Here is a 20,157-nt window from a genome sequence, read left to right as displayed (position 1 = left end):
TTGGATGATTGTAGCTTACAGTTTAAGAAAACCCCAAATCTAAAATCTCAGAAAATTACATAAAATCAATTTAAAAAAAAAGATTTTAAATACAGAAATGTCGTCCCTCAAAGTATAATCATGCATATGTACTCAGTACTTGGTTTGGGCCCTTTTTGCATGAATTACTGCCTCAGTGCGGCGTGGCATGGAATCTATCAGCCTGTGGTACTGCTGAGGTGTTATGGAAGACCAGGATGCTACAATAGCGGCCTTCAGCTTTTCTTTGTTGTTCGGTCTCATGTCTCTCATCTTTCTCTTGGCAATGCCCTGTAGATACTCTATGGCAGTGGTTCTCAAACTCGGTCCTCAGGACCCCACACGGTTCACGTTTTCCATGTCACCCAGCAGGAGCACTGTGTATCACCAACTGTCAGATTTTAAAATCTACAGGTGACCTGCAAAACATGAACCGTGTGGGGTCCTGAGGACCGAGTTTGAGAACCTGTGCTCTATGGGGTTCAGGTCAGGCGAATTTGTTGGCCAATCCAGCACAGTAATCCCACGGTCATTAAACCAGGTTTTGGTACTTTTGGCAGTGTGGGCATGTGCCAAGTCCTGCTGAAAAATGAAGTCAGCATCTCCATAAAGCTTGTCTGCTGAAGGAAGCATGAAGTTCTCTAAAATGTCCTGGTAGATGGCTGCGTTGCCTCTGGACTTAATAAAGCACAGTGGACTAACACCAGCAGATGACATGGCTCCCCAAATCAACACAGACTGTGGAAACTTCACACTTCAAGCATCTTGGATTGTGTGCCTCTCCATTCTTCCTCCATACTCTGGGACCTTGGATTCCAAATGAGATGCAAAATTTGCTCTCATCAGGAAAGAGGACTTTGGTAGGCTGACCATAATATCGCTTTAAACTGGGACACTCATAAATTACACAGGTTTTGTGGCTGGCTGACTTCAAGTCTGTATGTCATCTGGTTTTAGTCAGCCCCAGAACTTGTATAACTTCAGTGTCCTAGTTTAAAGGGATATTATGGTCAGCCTAACTTTGGACCCCTGAGCAACAGACCAGTCCTTTTTTTTCTTTAGCCCAGGTCCAGGATCAGTCTGTGTGTGCTGGCTCTTGATGCACTAACTCCAGCCTCAGTCCACTCCTTGTGAAGCTCCCCCACACTTTTGAATGGCCTTTTCCTGACAATCCTCTCAAGGCTGCGGTCGTCCCTGCTGCTTGTGCACCTTTTTCTGCCACACTTTTCACTTCCACTTAACTTTCTATGAATGTGCTTTGATGCAGCACTTTGAGAACATCCAACTTCTTTGGCAATTTCCTTTTGAGGCTTTCCCTCCTTGTGGAGGGTGCCAATGATGGTTTTCTGCACAACTGTCAGGTCAGCAGTCTTCCCCATGATTGTGAATTGTACTGAACCAGACTGAGAGACCATTTTAAAGGCTCAGGAACCCTTTGCAGGTGGTTTGGATTAATTAGCTGATTAGAGTGTGACACTTTGGGCCTACAATATTGAACCTTTTCACAATATTCTACTTTTCTGAGATTTTGGATTTGTTTTTTTTTGTATTTTTAAGCTGTATACCACAGTCCTCAAAATTATAACAAAGTCTTGAAATTTCTCACTTTGCATGTAATGAGTCTATATAATGCATTAGTTTCACCTTTTAAGTTGAATTACTAAAATAAATGTACTTTTGCATGATATTCTAATTTTCTGAGTTTCACCTGTATATTTACATTTGTTGGTAAGGAAACCAGTGTAGGTGTAGTAAGGGGTATATTCAATTGAAGTCGAAAACTGCCGTCTGTCGAAAAGACGGCAGTTTTCTACTTTTTTTTTTAGGTCGGAAGGGGTTCCAACCTATTCAGTATTTTTGCCAAGTTGAAAAATTCGCCTTGTCGAAAAGCACGTGGATCGGCGGTCTTTTCAACCATCTCAGTCCGACATCAAAAGATGTCGGACTGAGATGCGGACCCAGAGGAGAAGAGGGGGGAGAGCCGTGGGGAGACGGGGGACTGCCGCAGGCAGCCAGAGGAGATTAGCGCTACAGCATGATGACACACAGCCGCGCTGCTCACGGCAGCGTCCACCCGGCTTCAGCAAGCTTGCTGGAGCCGGGTGGACACTGTCGTGAGGTCGGGCAGCTGTGTGACATCCATCTGTAGCGCTACTGTAGCGCTGATCTCCTCTGGCTGCCGGCGGCTATCCCCCGCTGGTCTCCCCGCGGCTCGCCCCCCCTCTCCTCCTCTGCATCCCTCATCTCAATTCGACTTGAAAAAGTTGAATTAAGATGAGATTTGAATAGGGGTTGTCGGATCTATTCCGACAAATACATGTCAGAATGGATCCGACTTTAATTGAATATACCCCTAAGTCTATTACCATTGCCCTAAAAATGTAGGCGCCTGTAGGAGATATTTACCTTCTGCAGTATATTTTATGGTCCTGACCTAAGTACATTGTTCCTTTTAAGTACACTACAGGTTGAGTCTCCCATATCTGAAAATCGGTTATCCAAAATATTCTGCAATCCAAAATGTTATGAGCGTGACTGAGCTAGTGACACCTCTGCTTCTGATGGTTCAGTGTACAAACTTTGGTCCTGATTCAGAGTTGTACGTTATGCAATGTTTTTCGCAGTTGAGCGATTATCGGTAATCTGCGTATGCGTTACTGCCATAGTGCGCATGAGCAGCAATTTGATTTGCAGTTATGCTCGCAGTGAGGATTCTTTTGCAAATGATTAACATGAAGCTGTCGTTTTGTGGGAGGTAACAGGTAGTGGTAGCAAATATACAGGCGTGTCGGGACCGTTCTCGGTGCTTGTAACGGCCGCCAACTGCAATAATGTATGCAGGAAACATGTCTCTCGCATCTCAGTTGTGGTGGCCATTCTGAGTGACCATAGACTCACTCGAGGAGTCGATATTTTCTGCATCTGGGTTGATTCTGCGAATGTGTGCGCAATTGCGGGCAGCTGCAATGACTCCGATGGGCTTTTCAATACAAATCCCAGCTACATTAGTATATTTTCACACATCCGCTGAGTTAAAAATCACTTCTGTGGCAGCATTAGTGCACTACTATGAATCAGATTCCTTGTTTCAGGCATATAATTGAAAAAAATATTGTATAAAATGACCTTTAGGCAGTATGTTTTAGGTGTATATGAAACAAATGCATTTTGTGTTTAGACTGGGGACCTATCCCCAAGATATCTCATTATGGTATGCAAATATTTAAACGAACGGAAAAATCAGATATCCAGAATACTTTTGTCCCAAACATATTGGATAGAGGAGACTCCACCTGTATACTGTATGTACAGTATGTGAGCACTTTTTTCGCCTCCTGTTTTTAAGTCTCTTGGTTTTTGTATATTACACTAATAAGTTTTATTTATTTATTTGAAGGCTCTCCGGTATTTGGCAGAATGTCGCTCCAACAGAGAGAAGATGAGATGCGAGCTGGGAATGATGCTAAGCTTGCAAAATGTCATTCAAAAGTAAGTTCTACACCACACTTCTTTTTTAGTTGAGGTGTCCTGTATCACTAGAAATTATTGCATTTTGCTGCACACAAGGAGGATGATAAAACTTCATACACTTTGAGATATTGGGTCCGTACCAGGAAAACTGTCATGTTGTATCTAATGAATCTGCCTGCGTCAATTATTTAGCAAGTATTAGTGCACAAGATGTGAAAGCAGAGCTTCTAGAGGTGACTGGTATTAGAATGTAACCGTCATTGCACCCAGTTCTATAGATTAATGATGTTTCTATGCTTTTCTCTGTGATTACTAGAAATGCTCCTTTATGATTACTGTAGCGTATTAATAGGATTTTAATTATCTACCGGTAAATTCTTTTCTCGTAGTCCGTAGAGGATGCTGGGGTCCACATTAGTACCATGGGGTATAGACGGGTCCACTAGGAGCCATTGGCACTTTAAGAGTTTGAGAGTGTGGGCTGGCTCCTCCCTCTATGCCTTTCCTACCAGACTCAGTCTAGAAAGTGTGCCTGAGGAGACGGACATCTTCGAGAGAAGGATTACACAGATGGTGGTGAGATTCACACCAGCTCACACACAAGGCAACCAAAGCTAACTAGCTTGAAACATCAGCAATGACTGAACAGGATTACTTACCAAGTAACAAAACAGTACATACCACGAACTAAGCAGTACTGAACTAAATAACCACTGCAGGATAACGAAGCGCTGGGCGGGCGCCCAGCATCCTCTACGGACTACGAGAAAAGGATTTACTGGTAAGTAATTAAAATCCTATTTTCTCTTATGTCCTAGAGGATGCTGGTACCATGGGGATGTACCAAAGCTCCCAGAATGGGAGGGAAAGCGCGGAGGTTCCTGCAGAACCAATTGACCAAACTTAAGGTACTCAGAGGCCAAAGTATCAAACTTGTAAAACTTTGCGAATGTGTTCGACCCCGACCAAGTAGCTGCTCGGCAGAGTTGTAAAGCCAAGACACCCCGGGCAGCCGCCCAGGAAGAACCCACCTTACGAGTAGAGTGGGCCTTAACAGACGTAGGACACTGCAAGCCTGCCGTAGAATACGCATGCTGGATAGTGAACCTGATCCAGCTAGATGATCGTCTGCTTAGAAGCAGGACACCCAATTTTCTTGGGATCATACAGGTCAAACGGAGAGTCCGATTTTCTGTGACGAGCAGTCCTCCTCACATAGATCTTTAGAGCTCTTACAACATCTAAGGACTTTGATGAAACTGAGGAGTCAGTCGCAACTGGCACCACAATAGGTTGGTTGATATGAAATGCCGACACAACCTTCGGAAGAAACTGCTGACATTTCCGAAGCACAGCTCTGTCTTCATGGGAGTTCAAGTATGGGCTTTTACATGACAAAGCCCCCAACTCCGACACACATCTAGCAGACGCTAAGGCCAACAAAGTGACAGCCTTCCACGTGAGAAACTTGACCTCAACCTCCTGTAGAAGTTCAAACCAGTCCGACTGGATGAAATGCAACACCACGTTAAGATCCCAAGGCGCTGTAGGCGGTACAAAGGGAGGTTGGATGTGCAGAACTCCCTACAAAAAAAGCCTGAACCTCGGGGAGGGCAGCCAACTGTTTCTGTAAGAAAATGGATAGGGACGAAATTTGGACCTTTATGGATCCTAACCTCCGGCCCATATCCACACCTGCTTGCAGGAAGAGGAGAAAACGTCCCAGTTGAAACTCCACCGCTGGAAACTTCTTGGACTCACACCAAGATACATATTTTTTCCAAATACTATGGTAATGTTTTGACGAGCTAGTATCTCCTCCATGCCGTCAAATGTAGCCGCTTTAAGTCTTGATAAGCGAACGGCCCCTGCTGCAGCAGGTCCTCCCGAAGAGGCAGAGGCCTTGGCTCTTCTAGCAGTAGATCCAGAAGATCCGCATACCAAGCCCTGCTCTGCAAGTCCGGAGCGATGAGGATTGCTTGAACTCTTGTTCTCCTTATGAGTTTGAGAACTCTTGGAGGGAGTGGAGGAAACACGTACACAGACTGAAACACCCACAGAGTCACTAGGGCAGGCATTCCCAACCACGGTCCTCAAGGCACACCAACAGTGCAGGTTTTAGTGATATCCAGGCTTCAGCACAGATGGTTAAATCAAAATAACTGAGGTACTAATTAAGTCACCTGTGCTGAAGGCTGGATATCACTAAAACCTGCACTGTTAGTGTGCCTTGAGGACCGTGGTTGGGAATGCCTGCACTAGGGCGTCCACCGCCACTGCTTGCGGGTCCCCTGATCTGGAACAATACTGACAAAGCTTTTTGTTGAGAACGAGAGGCCATCATGTCGATCTGGGGTACGCCCCAAAGATCTGTTACCTCCTTGAACACCTCTGGATGGAGACCCCACTCCCCTGGATGGAGATAGTGTCTGCTGAGGAAGTCCGCTTCCCAGTTGTCTACTCCCGGAATGAAGGTCGCTGACAGCGCCAACGCATGCTTTTCTGCCCAGAGGATGATTCTTGTTACCTCTGACATTGCAGCTCTGCTCTTCGTTCCGCCCTGTCTATGTAAGCCACTGTCTTTACATTGTCCAACTGCACTTGAATGGCCCGATTTCTCAGAAGATGGACCGCTTGCAGAAGACCGTTGTAGACGGCTCTTGGTTCCAGAATGTTTATCGGCAGGCCGGCTTCCAGACTTGACCACCTTCCTTGGAAGGTTTTCCCTTGAGTGACTGCGCCCCAGCCCCGGAGACTTGCATCCGTGGTTAGAAGGATCCAGTCCTGAATCCCGAACCTGCGGCCCTCCAGAAGGTGAGGTAATTGCAGCCTCAAGAGGAGTGAAATCCTGGCCTTTGGCGACAGACGTATTCTCTGGTACATGTGAAGATGGGATCCCGATCACTTGACCAGGAGATCCAGTTGTAAGGACTGAGCATGAAACCTCCCGTACTGCAGAGCCTCGTAAGAGGCCACCATCTTTCCCAGAAGGTGAATGCACTCATGAACTGACACCCGGGCTGGCTTCAGGACATCCCGGACCATTGTCTGTATCACCAACGCTTTTTCCTCTGGGAGAAAAACCCTCTGCACTTCAGTGTCGAGGATCATTCCCAGAAAGGACAACCTCCTTGTTTGTTCCAAATGTGATTTTGGGAGATTCCGGATCCAACCATGTTACCTGAGAAGCTGGATCGTGAGAGCTATGGACCGTAACAGCTTCTCCCTGGACGTTGCCTTTAGCAGCAGATCATCCAGGTACGGAATTACGTTCACCCCCTGCCTGCGGAGGAGAACATTCATTTCCGCCATCACCTTGGTGAATATCCTTGGTGTTGTGGAGAAGCCGAATGGCAGGGCCTGGAACTGAAAATGACAGTCCAACAGTGCGAATCGGAGGTAAGCTTGATGTGGCAGCCAAATTGGAATGTGGAGGTACGCATCCTTGATATCCAGAGATACCAGGAATTCCCCCTCCTCCAGACCTGAGATCATTGCCCTTAGAGACTCCATTTTGAACTTGAACTCCCTCAGAAAGGGGTTTAGTCATTTTAAGTTCAGAATGGGCATGACTGAACCATCCGGTTTCGGTACCACGAAAAGGTTCCGATAGTAACCCGTGTTTTGCATTTGTCGAGAGACTGGTACAATGACCTGTGCCTCCACCAACTTCTGGATGGCTCCCTGTAGGGTAGCCCTTTCTGCCGTCAACACTGGCAAGCCCGATTTGAAGAACCGATGAGGAGGAAGATCTTGACATTCCAGCCGGTACCCCTGGGACACAATATCTAGTACCCAGGGGTCCAGGCCGGATGACACCCAGACGTGACTGAAATGTCTGAGTCTCACCCCCACCGATCCTACCTCCAGGCTGCGCTGTCCACAGTCATGCGGAGGACTTTGGCGCACCTGAAGCAGACCTGTTCCTGGGAACCCGCCGCAGCAGGTTTCTTGGATTTTGGTCGGTCCCCTCTAAAGAAGGTGTTGGACGGATTGGCCTTTCTCGGTTTAGTAACCAGAAAGGACTGTGATGCAGGTGAAGAAAAAGGTTTCTTCGTAGCAGGAGCTGCTGAGGGAAGAAAAGGGGACTTAGCCGTGGAGATCCACGCATCCAACGCTTCCCCAAAGAGAGCCTGACCTGTGTAGGGTAGGGTCTCCACACCTCTCCTGGATTCCGCGTCGGCAGACCACTGGCGCAGCTCCAGTCCACGATGAGCTGAGACAGACATGGAAGATATTCCTGCAGCCATTGAACCTAGGTCTTTCATGGATTCCACCATAAAACCTGCAGAATCCTGAATGTTACGTAAAAACAATTCAACGTCACTTTTATCCATTGTATCCAAATCCTCAAGTAATGTGCCTGATCACTTTACTATAGCTTTGGAAATCCATGTACAGGCAATAGTAGGCCGTAGTATCGCCCCTGAAGCCGTGTATATGGATTTGAGTGTACTATAAATTTTGCGATCGGCTGGTTCCTTTAAAACGGTGGATCCTGGAACAGGTAAAAACCACCTCTTTTGAGAGTCTGGATATAGACGCGTCCACTATGGGTGGGTTTTCCCATTTCTTTCTATTCTCCTCCGGGAAGGGGAAAGCACCCAGAACCTTTCTAGGAATCTGAAATTTTTTCTCTGGGTTTTCCCATGCCTTTTCAAAAATAGCATTTCATTCTTTGGACGCAGGGAAGGTTAGCGAGGCTTTCTTATTATCAGTGAAGTAAGCCTCCTCAAACCTGCTCAGGAGTTGTCAGCAATATTCAGCACATCTCTAATAGCCTCTATCATCAACTGCACCCCTTTAGTAAGAGATGCGCCCCCCCTCTGAGCACGTCCCCATCACCGTCTGCCGTGTCAGAGTCGGTATCCGTGTCGTCTTGCATAATCTGGGCAAGAGCACGTTTGTGGGAACCTACAGAGGGGGGTCCTGAGGTAACGCTGCCATAGAATTCTGTAAAACCTGAGTTGCAGATTCATTCTGAGCAACCCTAGCAGAAATCTGAGAAATCATAGTTTTGATAGAGGATAACCACTCAGGCTTCCTTGCTGGCATCTCCGCTACAACAGTGCAATCCTGATTACATGGGATGAGATCAGCCTGGGAGGGCATATCCTCTGCCGCATATGATACAGAGTCCCTGGACATAGCTAACTGGAGACCCCAAACCCCCCCCCCCCCAGTCCCTCGAAGCAGGGAGGCTGTTGCCAGCAGCCTCCCTGTAAAATAATAACCTCTGAAGATAAACTTTTACTTAAGAAGCTCGGGGTAGCTCCCCTAGCTGTGACCGGCTCCTCCGGGCACATTTTCTAAACTGAGTCTGGTAGGAGGGGCATAGAGGGAGGAGCCCACACTCTCAAACTCTTAAAGTACCAATGGCTCCTAGCTCCTATACCCCATGGTAGAAATGTGGACCTCAGCATCCTCTAGGACGTAAGAGAAATTATTATTATTAATACTGTTGTCTTTTATTCACAAGTCGCCACAAGAGTTCCATAGCGCTGCCCAAGGGATAAAATTGACAACCAGGAACATAAGTACAGACAGTATATAATTCACATAGATACATAATTACAGTGGATAGAGAACTCTTATTTGTGAATATAACATAACCCAGTTCTATATTAATCAAGTTGTGCTTTAGCTTGGGTGTAGGTTAATAGTGCTTTGTCCTTGTCGCAATATATGAGGTTTTGTGGTGGTTCTTCCATACTAGATGTTACTAAGTTAGAGATGTTCTTTGAATAATGGATTCTTCATCCTTTATTCCTATATAATGGAAGCCACTACCCTCTCACCCCCTTCTCTGTGCATGCCAGATATGCTAGTTCCCCACAACAATCACGCAGGGCATACAAAGATAAAATGCTTGTCGGCCAGACAGACGTTTTATCTGACAGCCTAACACCCCTCAGATATCATTGGCATACAGTGTGATGTATGTCATAGTGTACGGCCATACGATATCTCCCAGTTACTCCGCTGTGAAGGAACAGGGGAAATGTTGGTCGGTCAGCCGCTGCAGTGCATACACTGCTTGACGCGGTCAACTTGCACCTTTAAAATGATCGCATCGATCGCGCACATACACAGTACGATTATCTGGGCGATCTGCTTGTAACAGGCGTATCGCTCAGATCTTTGTATTAGTGAGCTGTTTAGTTTTATTGATGTGATACTTACAAGTTCTAGTACTGTACCTTCAGATGTCACGAAGTCAGCATAATGATGAAATACTGTGGTGGCAAAAAAAAAAGGACGCTCTGCACAACACATTGGGTTTCTCTGCAAACACAGAGAAATGGTTTGGGGGGGAATGCCCACTATGTAAGTACAGGGAGGGAGGGATGCTGAGAGTAAAGCTTTTTGTGGGGGGGTGTTCATAGGGAGACTGGAGTATTTTAGGACCGTCCAAATGTCCATTAATCAGTTTTTAATAGTGCTGACAAGAATGTCTGGCTGGTATGAGATTCAGCATGGAACACCGCTACGAACACGTTTGCATGCTGAATCTTTCTGATTGACAGGCAGAGGCATTCACGGGATGGAAGGAGGCGTTTTAGGGTCGTTGTCTGGACAACGGAGGCGTGTCCAGACCGCTTCTGGGGCGGACGGCTGCGTGATGTCACATGCAGCCGCTGCGAGCCTAAATATGGAGAGTAGCCATCTGCCTTCGCATGTTTGTGGTTGGGAGGGGGTCGGACCCGGCATGCGGGCCGGACTTGCCCTGTGCTAGGTGTCCCCCTGCATGCTAGAGTAAAGAGATTTTTCGCACATCTACACCTCATGCTGAATCGGGTCCTCAGTCCCCAGGACTTCCTGGTAAACTAATTTAGACTTACAAGAAGACATACTCCGTCCGCCACTGCCAATCTTTGTCAGACCGCACCTCTAGACGGGCCTTCCCCAGATTAATGCTGGCAAAAGGCTGGCGCTGAGGAAAATAATCCACCTCCTTCTCTGCCCTGTGCTGCCTCTGATGCTACCCTGTGCAGAGCTGTAAATGGTGGGATGACATTCTAAGTTCCGCCTGCTGTATGTTAAATATGTAAGGACTGCAGGGATAGGCTGACTTTATTCCAAAGAGCCCTAGTTCTCCTTGCTTAGCCTCTCACTCTCCTTAGGGCTCCTCCTTTGAGGTAAAAAGGTAAAGATTTTCGCACAACAATTAAGGTCACAGCAGATAAGCAATTGCAGGCATTCAAGCTTTCCTTTAATGCATTTAAGAGTCAAAATATCTGTCTCCTTTCCCCTTCTATTGCTTTCTAAGAGGTTCGGCAATGTTTAGTTCAAGTGACAGGTTAACCTCTGATAATTGAGACAGTATCCTCTCCTGACTGGAAATATATACGTTATGGTCCACAGGTTCCACAGGATACATTGGGATATAGTGGAGCAACAGCAGATTTGCACCAAACGGTCAAAGCTTTTCAGTCTCCCAGCATGCAATGGGCACGTCCATATATCCTCCGCCTCCTGGCTCAGGCAAATCAGTTGTTTTCCAAAGCTCAAGGCAGGAGCATCATGTAGAGCCCTAATCAGGCGAGAAGAACACACATGCACACCCTTCCATACAAGAGGGAAGAGGTTAGTGAGTAAAAGGATCCTCAAATCAGGTGCGTCAGGGTGGGATCCCTGTGGACTTAGGAGAAATACCGTTATCAACGGTAAGTTCTTACCATAATGTATATTTCTCCTGCAGAAACCACAGGGTTGCCACAGGATACATTGGGATGTCCCAAAGCAATTTAGTGGTGGGGACGCTCCTGATTAGACAGGAGAATCCTTCGCCCAAATTCGGCATCCTAAGAGGCAAAGGTATCAAGGCATAATGTCGAATGTGTAAATGGAGAACATGTGTCTACCTAACATATCTATTCTGCTGAAACAGCACATTGTGCTGCCCACAATGACCTACCTTACAAGTAGAATGAGCAGAGACATTAGCCGGAAACGGGGAGATCAGCTTGAGAATATGCTTCTGAGATTTTCATCCGAAGCCACTTTACCACTGTCTGCTTATCCGCAGGCCATCCTCTCTTGTGAAATTCATAGAGAATGAAGAGCGTATCTGTCTTCCTGATGGCACTGGCATGATCCATGTAGATCCTTAAGGCATGGACTACGTCCAACGATGCATCTTCCGCAACAAAGTCCGGTCCCTAGAAGACCGAGACTACAGTTTCTTTGTTAAGATGGAATTTAGAAACTACCTTAGGAAGATAGCCAGATTTGGTTCGATTAACTGCTCTATCTGGATTAAAAAAAAATCAGAAATGGAGGATGACATAACAATACCCCTAAATCTGAAATTCTTCTAACTGAAGCAAAAGTCAGTAGAAAGAGAACTTTAGCTGTCCACCATTTAAGATTCAATATTTCAAGTGGTTCAAATGGGACAACCTGAAGGGCATTTAGGACTAACTTAAATCCCAAGGCACTGTAGGAAGAACAAAAGGAAGTTGAATGTGCAGCATTCCTTGGAAAAAAAGTGCGCACATACTGTAGGTTAACAATTTTCCTTTGGAACCATACAGTCAATGCTGACACTTGTACTCCCAAGGAAGTCAGCAATAAACCTTTATGCATTCCTGCCTGAAGGAATGCTAAGACTCTGGAGACTCTGAAAAACCAAGGGTCAAATTTTTGATCCCTGCACCATTGAATATAGGTTTGCCATATTTGGTGATGAATGCGAGCTGAGGAAATTTTCCTTGCTCTTAGCATAATTAGAATTACCTGTTGTGAGAGTCCTCTTGCCTTCAGGATGGGAGTCTTGAGAGTCACTTTGTCAAAGACAGTCCATCCAGGTGTTTGTGACAACCAGGTCCCTGAGACTGTAGATCTGGCCTTTTGAAGGAGTAGAAATGGAGCATCTATCAACATCCTCTGCAGATCTGTGCACCAACGTCTTCTGGGCCAAGACGGAGCTATTAGTATCACGGCACCCTTACCTTGTCTTATCTTTCATATCACCCTGTATCACAAGGTGATTAGTGGAACACATGAACCAGACGAAAGTTGACAAGCCGTCCACAAGATCGCTCTGGGATATTTTCTTGACCCGTATGCAAAACCTATGTTGTTCTGACAGGACGGCATGAAATGTATCTCCGGTGACCCCCATTATCTACCAGAGTTTTTAAGGCCTTCGGGTGTAAGTCCATAAGTTTACCTGAATGGCGAGTTGACTGAGAAAATCTGCTTCCCAGTTTAGGACTGTCCACTTACCTTCATTATGTTTTGGGTGCAAGATCCTCCCTGATGGTTGAGGTACGCCACTGCCATTGCATGTCCGAGCAGATATTCTTTGCCTGAATAAATGCCATATATATGGCCCCAATATATTTATTAGCAGGCAACATTTCTGCTTTGGTCCACTGCCCCTGGAAGCAACTCCTTCCTGACACTTCACCCCAGCCCCACAGGCTGGCATCTATTGTCAGAGTTGCCATCTGATATTCAAAGGAGCCTTCCTTTGTCCAGGATAGGATGTCTAATAACCATCAAGCTATTGACCACCTAACTTCCAGAGGAAGACCGTAGTCTTCGCTTTTATTGTCTGATGAAAAATATTTCTACTTGGAAATGTTCAGACATTGCAGTTGTATCTAATGGAACTCCATCATGTCCATTGTCTACACCATCAAACCCATCACACTCATGGGGGCGTGGCCTAGCGGGACATGGAGTAGCAGCTCGGTGCGGGCACTCTCCACCCTAAACATCTGAATTGTCTATCCTGTGGTGTGTGTCCCCCCCCCGAGCTCACTCTACCTCATCTGGTGGGGGAAGGTGCCGAGCCGCCGGGGAGCTGCAGTGATCCGCCGAACGAGTGCTGGATTCCGAGGTACTGGGCGCCGCATCTCCTCAGCCCAGGCCTCCCAAGATGGCGCCGTGACTTCCGGTCCCGGCTCTCCAGCGCGCCTTCACAGTGTGTGCCGCGCGGGACCCGCACTCGCAGGGACAGCTCTACCTACCCTGCCGGAGCCTGCATATAGCCCTCTTGAGCCGGCTCAGTGTTGCTGTGGGCATTGGTGAGTGAGAACACCCTCCCCCCGTGCTGTCTGTGTGCAACAGAGCCTGGGGCTGCCTGGGTGAACTTGCCGGTACTAGGGAACGTGCCCCTGCCCTCCTCATTCCTGCTTCATAATATCTTGGGCTGGCTCTGGGCTGTTCTATATTGCTGAGAGGCGCTGTGACTTTGGGACCCCTGATTCTAGTGTGGACAGCCAGGGCTGGACGGCTGTTTGCCTGAGTGACACTGCATTCCTGGCTGTGTTCTTTTTCATGCTGGGAGTGCCGGCTGCAGTCTCCTTGGATCTTTCTCTGCTCCTGGAACCATATCCCTGACCCGCCTTATTTTATCCTACCCTCCTCTATACATTCATATCAGTATAATACCCGGCTGTGGATCCTACAAATTCTGTGCTGCTCCCTGTTGCTGTTGTATCTTCTCTGAGCTGCTGACCCTGATTTGTTTTAATATATCTAAAAATGGTGAAGAACCACCATAAATCTGCTGCAGCCCGTCTTGCACGGTACTCACATACCCCTGGAAGGCATGCGGCGATGCCGGATGGGGGTGGGGATGCCCCCCCTCCGGTCTCCCCTAGTTACTCATCCTCCTCTGGTGTAGCTACTTATGATGTGCTGCAGAAAGTGTTGGAAGCCCTGGCGGCTAGCGAATCCTGTCTCTCTGACAAGATAGGCCAGGTACAGGCTGACCTGACCATAATTCATCACGATATCCAAAAAGTTAGAGAGCGGGTTGGGGAAGTCGAGACCCGTACCTCTACTTTGGAGGATAAGATCTCACCGCTTAGCTCCCGCGTTACCGCCATTGATGGTCAGCTGTCCGATATAAAAGGCAAACTGCTAGATATGGAAGGCAGACTCAGGAGGAATAATATATGCTTTGTGGGGCTTCCGGAAAAGGAGGAGGGCGCTAATCTGGAGCAGTTTGTTGAGTCTTGGCTGAAAAATTCCCTCGGTGCTGACTCCTTTACGCCTTTCTTCACAGTTGAACGGGCTTACGCAATCCCTTTCAGACCACTGCCACCGGGTGCGCCGCCGCGCACACTGATAGCAAAATTTCTCCATTACCGAGACCGGGACGCTGTATTATCCCTGGAGCGCACTAAGGGCCCTCTGTTATGGAACGGTTCCAAAATTTCTGTGTTTCCTGACTTTGCGCTGGAGGTGCAAAAAGACCGTGCACAATTTATTCCGATTAAAAGACGACTCAGGGAACTTAATCTACAGTATGCAATGCTTTTTCCTTATAGGCTTAGGGTGGTGGCAGACGGAGAAACAAAATTCTTTGCTACGCCCCAAGAGGCTGCCCTGTGGCTAGACCGCTGGGCCCCGGCTAGACGGGCACTTGCGGCTGATCCTTAATGTCTGTTTTTTCTCCCTATATATATGCTAATGTTTATTGCTGATATCCATGTTGCCCGGTTGACGCTCCGTTAACTTAGTTACTGTTTATTATTTCACTCCGCTGATGTTTCAGTAATTCTTGTTTTCTATATGTAGGTGGTGTCTCCACACTTTTCTCATGTAAGGGTGGGGGACCCACGCCTTTGTCTTTAGGTCATTTAATTCATTGCCTTTTTATGTTGGTATAGTAGCGTTTTTGCTTTTTTTTTTTTTTTTCTTGTTAGGGAGACCAGTTTATTGGGATAAAGTATGCCACAGTTTGGGTGGGTATACAGGGAGGGGGGACAGGATGGGAGGGATTGTAATTTGTTGCCTGTTTTTCTTTCTGTTTTTATTGCAAACGCTGTGGTTTCTTCGATTTCTTTAAATATGTTTGGTGCTAGGGTTGGTGGCTTGTGCGGGATACGCGGGACTGATCATAATCCTTGTCTTGCTATGACTTATGGCCTCTAATCGTCTTAAAGTTCTGTCCGGGGACTGAACGATAAAGTTAAACGTTCCCTTGTTCTTCGGCACTTTAAACAATATGGAGCGGACATAGTTTGCCTTATGGAGACCCACCTGATGGGGGCAAAGGTCCTAGCTCTCAAAAAAACGTGGGTGGGCTGGGCATACCACTCCACTCATACATCCCACTCACGGGGTGTGTCAATTTTAGTTCGACGGTCAGTCCCGTTTGTCCTTGATCAGGTTCAACTGGATCAGTGGGGCCGATATGTTTTCCTGAAATGTCAATTATATTCCATGTCATTGCTTGTTCTTGCCGTTTATGTGCTGCCCCCCTACTCCCCAGAGGTTCTTAAGAAGGCAGCTGAATTTGTCACATTATATCCTAATGTCTCCATCATATGTCTTGGCAATTTTAACAATGTAATAGATCATGCCTTGGATAGGACTAGAATATCGTCCGACGCTCCTGTGGTGCGCAGGAGGGACTTTGCACTCTTGGTGGAAAGTCTGGGCCTAATTGATGCATGGAGGGTCCGTCACCCTGGCGTGCGTCAATACTCTTGTTTTACCCCTGCTTACTCATCTTTCTCTAGAATAGACCTGGCTCTCACCTCTAAAGATTTATTGCCGAGATTGGTTGATGTGCAGTTTGCTACTAGGGGTATCTCCGATCACTCCCCGTTAATTCTGAGTTTGGATTTGGGGGATGTTGGGGGTGCACGGTTCTGGCGGTTTAACTCCTTTTGGTTGACTCAAATGGGCACTGGGGCGGAGCTGGAGGAGATGTGGGGGGCCTTTTTGTTGGAAAATCGGGGCTCGGCATCCATTACAGTTTTATGGGATGCATTTAAGGCCTATGTGCGTGGTACCCTAATTAAATCGGTAGCTGTTTTGAAGTCTGGTTATGCACAAAGGGAGCGCGACCCTGAGGCTAGCTGTAGACGGTTGGAGCTTCAATATCTTGTGGATAGTCTGGACACCACGAGGGAGAGGTGGTTGCTTGCGCAGGCTGACTGGCGCGACTGCTTGGCTGATAAAGCTAAATATCAGCTGCTTTATAACCAACATACGTACTATGCAACAGGTGATAGACCTGGCAGTTTTATGGCAACACTGGCAGGAGCGGATAGGGCTTCTAATACGGTGCCTGCTGTCTGTACTGGAGATAATGTGACTCACTATAAGACTCCCGACATTGTAGGGGATTTTGTAGATTACTACAGACGGCTGTATAGTTCTAGACTAGTCCACACTGTACCGGAAATAGAAATGTACTTGACTGCAATATCGACACCCACATTGTCTCTTGACGCCATTGACTTTTTGGACTCCCCCCTGACGTTGACTGAGTTGGAATCTGCGGTCAAGTCTTTTCCTGGAGTGAAAACCCCGGGTCTTGACGGTATACCCCTAGAGCTCTATAAAAAAACATTTATCCTTTTTATGGCCCTAAACTTCTTGATAATATATATAACAACCTATTTGAGCAGGGAAAGTTGCCCGATTCTATGGCGGAGGCCCTAATTATTGTTCTCCTAAAGCCAGATAAAGATCCGACACGGGTTGAATCTTATCGCCCAATCTCTTTATTAACGACTGATGTTAAGATTCTGGCTAAAATACTGGCGACAAGGCTGAGCTCGGTGATTCTACAGCTGATTCATGACGACCAGTCAGGGTTCATGCCGGGCCGGTCCACTTTACCAAACTTACGCAGACTGTATACTCACATCCAGGCCCTTCACGGGAACTCCTGCTCCTCGGTTATCGTTTCTCTGGACGCTGCTAAGGCATTCGACTGGAGTGGGGATTCTTGTGGGGGGCATTGGATCGGTTTGGTATTGGACCCAATTTTAAAAGGTGGGTACAACTCCTTTATTCTTCTCCGACGGCTAGGGTTTCGGTTAATGGCCATATATCCTCTAGTTTTCCCTTACAGAGGGGGACGAGACAGGGATGCCCGTTATCCCCAATTCTTTTTGCATTGGCCATAGAGCCTTTGGCCTGTATTGTTCGATCCTCGCAGCGGGTGGTGGTTTTCCGGTTGGGTGGCAGGACAGACAAAATTGCTCTTTATGCTGATGACATTCTGTTATTCATATCTGATTATTCCTTTACTATGCCTCATGTCCTGGAATTAATTGATACGTTTGGGGGATTCTCTGGGTTGTCCATCAATTGGGACAAATCCTGTATCCTTCCACTTAGAGGCCCCTGTCCTGCTTGCCCTCCCGGGGACCTGCCGCTTCGCTGGGTGGATTCTTTTAAATACTTGGGTGTTTGGATTACTAATCGGTCATCACAATTTATTGAATTGAATGTACGTCCACAGATGGAATATTTGCGGTCTCGTATTAGGGTATGGGGTAAATTGCCACTCACTGTTACAGGAAGAAATAACCTAATTAAAATGGTCGTATTGCCTAAAATGTTGTATGTCCTCCAGCACTCCCCTGTTTATCTTTCCCAGAAATTATTTGCCACTGTAGATGGATTTCTGTCCTCACTGGTTTGGTCCAGCTGCAGGGCTCGGATTAAGTTAGACACATTAACTAGACCCCGTGACTCGGGTGGCCTTGCCCTCCCTAAACTCAGATTCTACTATCTGGCGGCGCAGCTATCCCATATAATTTCATGGGTCACCAACTCTTCTGGGGATTTATTCATTTCCAGTGTATTATCAGAATCTGGAATTAATTTGACACCTCTGCAGCTTTTATTGAGTGATAATGTTACTCTCCTTACGATGCCGCTTGTTAAACAGGCTATCATGGTGTGGAGACAGGTACATTCTATGCTGGGCGGTGAGGGTTGGGACCCTGACACTCCACTGACGTACACTCGTGCTCTCTCTCATTTCTCCTCATTGCAAATGGGATCGGTTTGGGCTCGCTGGGGCATTGGTTCCCTTATTCATTTGTACTCCTCGGGTACACTTAAATCTTTTGGACAACTACAAACTGAGTTTGATATACCCACGTCACATTATTATAGGTACCTCCAGCTTCACCATGCAAGCGCGTCTCAGTTTAGTTCGGCTCCACCTCTCCTTCAGATGTCTCCTGTTCACCTGCTTTTAACGAATGCTGTTGGCTCCGGGGTTATCTCTGCTCTCTATTCTGCTCTGCTCGGTGCCCATCACTCATGCAGTCTCCCTCACCTTGAGTCTAAATGGGAAGTTGATTTGGGACCTGTTTCCTTAGACATCTGGGAAGAGGCTTTGGGGGCCTCGCGTGCAGCTACCACATCAGCACGCTTTCAGCAGATACATTTATTTATACTCCATCGTGTATACATTACCCCAAGTCGTCTCGCTAATATAGGGGGACGGGGTGACAGATGCCCGAAATGCGCCTCATTAGATGGTACTTTCTGGCATTTATGTGGGCTTGTCAGGTGGTACAGACCTTCTGGCAAGCGGTGATTCGGATAATAATCTCTACGGGAATCCCTTCTGACGTGTTTACCCCTTTTGTGTGCATCCTTGGAGTCATTGATGAGGAGATATTGGATGCCCACTCTAGAAAATATATCCTTAACTTGTGTGCTTTGGCTAAAGTGCTGATAGCTCGCTCCTGGATGGTGTCCTCGGGCCCTGATGTTAATAAATGGGTTCCGCTGGTGAATTCGGTGATGTCTCATGAAAAATTCGTTTATATATCTCCAGGAAAGCCCCGGAAAATTTTTATAAGGTGTGGGATAGGTGGCTATCTTCCCCACTCAATTATAGTACCTGTGTTTCTGTACCGCACTGACACCTGGTGACCCTTCTATGGTACTAATATGTATTTGCTATTAAGGAATCACACCACTCCTTTCTATATTCTGTAGCTGTTGGCAATTTTAATCTCTTATTTATTTCTCTAACGTCCTAAGTGGATGCTGGGGACTCCGTAAGGACCATGGGGAATAGCGGCTCCGCAGGAGACTGGGCACATCTAAAGAAAGCTTTAGGACTAACTGGTGTGCACTGGCTCCTCCCCCTATGATCCTCCTCCAAGCCTCAGTTAGATTTCTGTGCCCGACGAGAAGGGTGCACACTAGGGGCTCTCCTGAGCTTCTTAGTGAAAGTTTTAGTTTAGGTTTGTTATTTTCAGTGAGACCTGCTGGCAACAGGCTCACTGCATCGAGGGACTAAGGGGAGAAGAAGCGAACTCACCTGCGTGCAGAGTGGATTGGGCTTCTTGGCTACTGGACATTAGCTCCAGAGGGACGATCACAGGCCCAGCCTGGATGGGTCCCGGAGCCGCGCCGCCGGCCCCCTTACAGAGCCAGAAGAGCGAAGAGGTCCGGAAAAATCGGCGGCAGAAGACGTTCCTGTCTTCAATAAGGTAGCGTACAGCACTGCAGCTGTGCGCCATTGCTCTCAGCACACTTCATACTCCGCTCACTGAGGGTGCAGGGCGCTGGGGGGGGGCGCCATGAGACGCAATAAAACATGATAAAAATACCTTACATGGCAAAAAATACATCACATATAGCTCCTGGGCTATATGGATGCATTTAACCCCTGCCAGAATATACAGAAAAACGGGTGATAGGCTCCGCCCCCTTTTCGGCGGCCTTATCTCCTCAGCACACTGGCGCCATTTTCCCTCACAGCTCAGTTGGAGGGAAGCTCCCTGGCTCTTCCCTGCAGTCACTACACTACAGAAAGGGTTAAAAAGAGAGGGGGGCACTAATTAGGCGCAGTATTAAAACATACAGCAGCTATAAGGGGAAAAACACTTATATAAGGTTATCCCTGTATATATATATAGCGCTCTGGTGTGTGCT

The 20,157-nt window shown here is 47.1% G+C and overlaps 1 protein-coding gene across 7 annotated transcripts in view; it reads left to right on the top strand.

Annotated features, from left to right (window-relative positions):
* Nucleotides 1-20,157, top strand: part of ARMC1 (armadillo repeat containing 1) — a 156,968-nt gene that overhangs the window by 64,182 nt on the left and 72,629 nt on the right. For all 7 annotated transcript variants that reach the window (XM_063923797.1, XM_063923795.1, XM_063923800.1 and 4 more), the window contains one exon: nt 3,416-3,507. In XM_063923797.1, the coding sequence (XP_063779867.1) occupies nt 3,416-3,507 (92 nt within the window). The remainder of the gene's footprint in view (nt 1-3,415; nt 3,508-20,157) is intronic.

This window comes from Pseudophryne corroboree, chromosome 5 (genome assembly GCF_028390025.1).
Source record: "Pseudophryne corroboree isolate aPseCor3 chromosome 5, aPseCor3.hap2, whole genome shotgun sequence".
NCBI classification, from domain to species: domain Eukaryota; kingdom Metazoa; phylum Chordata; class Amphibia; order Anura; family Myobatrachidae; genus Pseudophryne; species Pseudophryne corroboree.
Note: the sequence above shows the minus strand (reverse complement) of the source record. Positions and strands in the feature narration are given on the sequence as shown.